The following is a 3,689-nucleotide window of genomic DNA, read 5'->3' as shown; positions in this document are numbered from 1 at the left end:
AGCTTGGGAACAAAGCAGGCAGGGATGTCCAGAGTCATCAACACCCACAGCCCAGGCTTTGGCAGTCCAATGTGCCCTTGGCTCTGTCCCGTATGTCCCCAGAGCCCCCTGCTCCAGGAGCTCTCTGGAGATTCCCTGCTCCTCCTGACCAGACCCTCTCCCTCCCAACCTTTCCAAAGAGCTCCATTGCACCGAGGGCTGACTCCAGCTCATGGAGCTCTCCAGCTCCCTCCCCCTCCACCCAGAGGGACAGTCCTGGAGAAGGGGGATCCCAGCACAGCTCCCCCAGCCCTAACTACAGCCACAAGCATCAACAATCATGTCGGGAATGTCAGTCTTGACAATATTGCTGTTGCGATCGAAGTAGAGGATGGAGAGTGGCCGGCGCCGTGTGGGCACGCAGCAGGAGTGCCCCGACGCCTGGATGTTGTTGGCTTTGACGAGGTTGAAGACGGCTGTGTGGAAGGAAGAGGCCATGCCAGGGCTGCCTGCCACGTGCAGAGGGCACTGGCCCACGCAGTAGTTTATTTGGTAGCCCTCGGGCTTGATGATCCAGTCGTTCCAACCGATGTCACGAAAGTCCACATAGTAATCCTTGCGGCAGCAGAGGTTGGAGTTCTGGCTGCAGCGGAGGCTGCGCTTGGCCACGTGGTGCTCGGGCTCCTTCACCTTCACCTTGGCCACCAGGAAGGGCTGGTGGGACCAGCTGGCATTGACCTGTGCCGTGACATCCCTCCCATCCCCGTGGCTCTCCAGTTCCAGCCGCAGGGTCCGGCTCTGCCCCCCAAGGAAGCTCTGCGGGGCCGGCAGGAGGGGGAAGGAGCGCCAGCCGCTGCCCGCCGTGCTCAGCCGCCTCTCCCCCAGCAGCGTGCGATTGCCCCCAGCCACGGCTTCACCGGCCAGGAAGATCCTCAGGGTGAGGTCGGCCCGGGGCACTCGCAGGTAGAGCCAGAGCTGAGCCTGCAGGATACGAATGTCCTGGTCCTGCGCCTGGCTGAACTGGAATTGCAGCCCCAGACTGGAGGGAGATGTGAGATCTGAGGGGAGAAAGGGATGAGGAGGTGAGCTCTGAGGGATGCTGCCCGGCCATCCAGCGAGTCAAGACTTCCAGCTTCGTTTGTCCTCCACCCTTCCCTGGGAATGCAGCCTCCGGAATGGGGGCCTGTCCCGCGCTGCCTGGCAGAAGGAGTGCAGAAGAGGAGCCTGCTCTCACCTGGCCCTTCCTCACGGGGTGAGGCTGGAAAGTGTTTCCAGCCTCCCAAGGTAATCCTGCAGCTCCCTACTCTAACTGTTCAGGAGTCCCCGGCACCCTGGGGAGCCTCACGTTTTGGGGGGAAGGGGGATTGGCATTGCAGCCCCTCGGGTGCTGGGTCTCCACAGGGAGGAGCGGGAGAGGGACCACCTCCCCCTCCCAGGCTGAGCCGTGGCGCAGCGGTGGCACCGGGATGTCACTGATGCGCGACAGGTGCGGTGACTCCCGAGTTACCCCCAGCCCGCGTGGCTCCGGGTCCCCGCACCCCGCGGGGCTGCGCCTCCCCGGGGGTCCCCAGGGCGCAGGACACGGACCCCTCGCCGCGGAGCTCACCGGCCCGTCGGGGGCCGCGTGGGCGCCCACGGGGATCGCGCACCCACCTGTCTCCGCGAAACTTATGATCTCGTAGCCCTGCTCCTCCTCCTCCTCCCCGCTAACACCGGGGCTCCGGTGGGCGCCTCCCGCCTGCAGCCGCCGCAGGGCGCGGGCCACGGCGGCGCGGGGCACGGCGTGGGCGAGCCGCGGTCGATCGCGGAGCCGCAGCTTTTCCAGCAGCTGCTTCTTGGCCACCTCCTCCAGCAGCCGCCGCTCCGCGCCCGCCGGGCACGACGGGCAGCGCGGCTCGGCCGCCGCGCACAGAACCATGGCCAGCAGCAGCCACGGGCCCGAGCCGCGCGCCGCCATCCGCGCCCACCGGACGCGACGGGATGAGCACCGGGAGCGGCACTGCCGGGGCGGCACCGGCACCGGCACCGAGGGACCGGCACCGACGGAACGGGACCGGCGTGACGGGACCGCGTGGATGGGACAGGAGCGGCACCGGGAGCAGCGCCGACGGGACGGGAGCGGCACCGGGAGCGGTGCGGCGTGGCCTGCTTTGGGCACCTGCGGCCGGGGGCGGTCCCGCCGCCCCCCCGCCCCCCCGCCATTGGCCGCCGCACCTGCCTGTCCCGTCCCGTCGGGGATTACCGGGATTAGCACCCCACCCCCGCCTCCCCGCGGGGGGGTCGGTGCGCAGCCCCCCATCCTCCCGCGATCCCGGTCCCCGCCAGCCGTCGGGTGGCTGCGGGAGGAATCCCACGGGGGGCCGAACACCGGCCCACGCCGTGCTCGCGTGGGTTGAACACGAGTGAGGGGTCACAGGGAGGGGGAAGTTCATAAGGGTGTGCGGGAACAGCGCAATGTGCAGAGCTGTGTGGGCAAGGGGCTCTGTGTGCGCCTGCGGGGCACTCTGGCATTGCCCACGGGGAAGAGAAATCCTGGCCAGACCCCCAGAACGGGCAGCGGGATCCTCCAAAACCTTCAGGGAGTGAGGGCTGGGGCAAATCCTGGTCGGCGGAGGAGCCCCAGCACTGGAGCAGCCAGCCGGAGGGATCCCAGCTCAGCTGGATCCCACATGGGATCCCTCATGGATCCCACAGACGTGCCCCCAGCCTGGGCACTGCCCCGCGGGCACCCTCAAGCCATTTCTGCAGTGACAGTCCCGTTGGGTGCTGACAGAGGACCCAGCAGGGATCAAGAGGCTCCTGGGCTGACCCTGCAGCTCCTGGGGACTGTCACATCCCTGGGCTTTTGTCACTCCCAGCAGGTGTTGGGTTTGGGGGTCTGAGCCCACCCCTTGGACCACCTGGTCCATCCTCAGCCCGAGGCAGAGCTGAGAAGGGCCAGTGAATGTGCGCACCATGTTCTCTCCTCCTCGCACAATAAAAAGGGGATTTGCGTGCCCTGAGGACTTTAGGAGGTGACAGCCAGTGTCACATCAACATGAAGATGTCTCAGGTACTCTTTGGAGAGAGATGTGCAGGCTGAGGCAGGGCAGGGGCTGGCAGAAACCTCAAGATAGTGATGCAAGATGCCCCAGTGTCGGGGGCTTGGCAGAGCCCAGCTGGAGCAGGGAAGCCAGGGAACTTGAAGCCCTGCCAGGCCAGTGCTCCGGCATGTCCTGTGCCCACTGCGCCGTGCACCGACTCCAAGGTCTTGACCACACGGAGCCCCTGGTCCTGGCCAAGCCAGAGGTGCCATGTAAACAGAGTCTGGGAAAAAGCACCCACCAGATATGATGCAACCACGGAGCAAGGGGCAAAGGGCTCAGCTGGCTGGGCCTGCTGGCAGCTCCCAGAATAGCCCAGGAATGTCAACAGAGAGAAACGAGTGGGCACAGGCTGGCCTGGGAGCACGGATCCCACAGGGCTTGGGAGCCCTGGCTGCAGGCAGGAGAAGGATGGAGCTAGTGACACTTCCAGCCAGGAGCAGGGCACACGTGCTCATGGGCAAAGCTGCTCCAACATGGAGAGCGACTTCTTAAACCACCTGGAGTGACACTGGAGCGATGTCTTCCCACTGACAGAGGACAGAGTCAGATGGGATATGGGGAAGCAATTCCTCACCGTGAGGTTGGTGAGGCACTGGCACAGGTGCTCAGAGAAGCCCCAACCCT

The 3,689-nt window shown here is 65.9% G+C and overlaps 1 protein-coding gene across 1 annotated transcript; it reads right to left on the bottom strand.

Annotated features, from left to right (window-relative positions):
• Window positions 1-276: 276 nt before the first annotated feature.
• LOC136303820 (inhibin beta C chain-like) lies at window positions 277-1,936 on the bottom strand. Its single transcript, XM_066207498.1, has 2 exons — window positions 1,633-1,936; window positions 277-1,037 (listed from the first exon to the last, which is right to left on the bottom strand). Exons 1-2 carry the CDS (start codon window positions 1,934-1,936, stop codon window positions 292-294), a joined length of 1,050 nt encoding a protein of 349 aa, XP_066063595.1. The 3' UTR covers window positions 277-291.
• Window positions 1,937-3,689: the final 1,753 nt, after the last annotated feature.

Source organism: Chamaea fasciata, unplaced genomic scaffold, assembly GCF_029207755.1.
Source record: "Chamaea fasciata isolate MVZ Bird 193981 ecotype frontalis unplaced genomic scaffold, bChaFas1.0.hap1 SCAF_41, whole genome shotgun sequence".
NCBI classification, from domain to species: Eukaryota; Metazoa; Chordata; class Aves; order Passeriformes; family Sylviidae; genus Chamaea; species Chamaea fasciata.
This window is presented reverse-complemented; position numbering and strand designations above follow the sequence as displayed.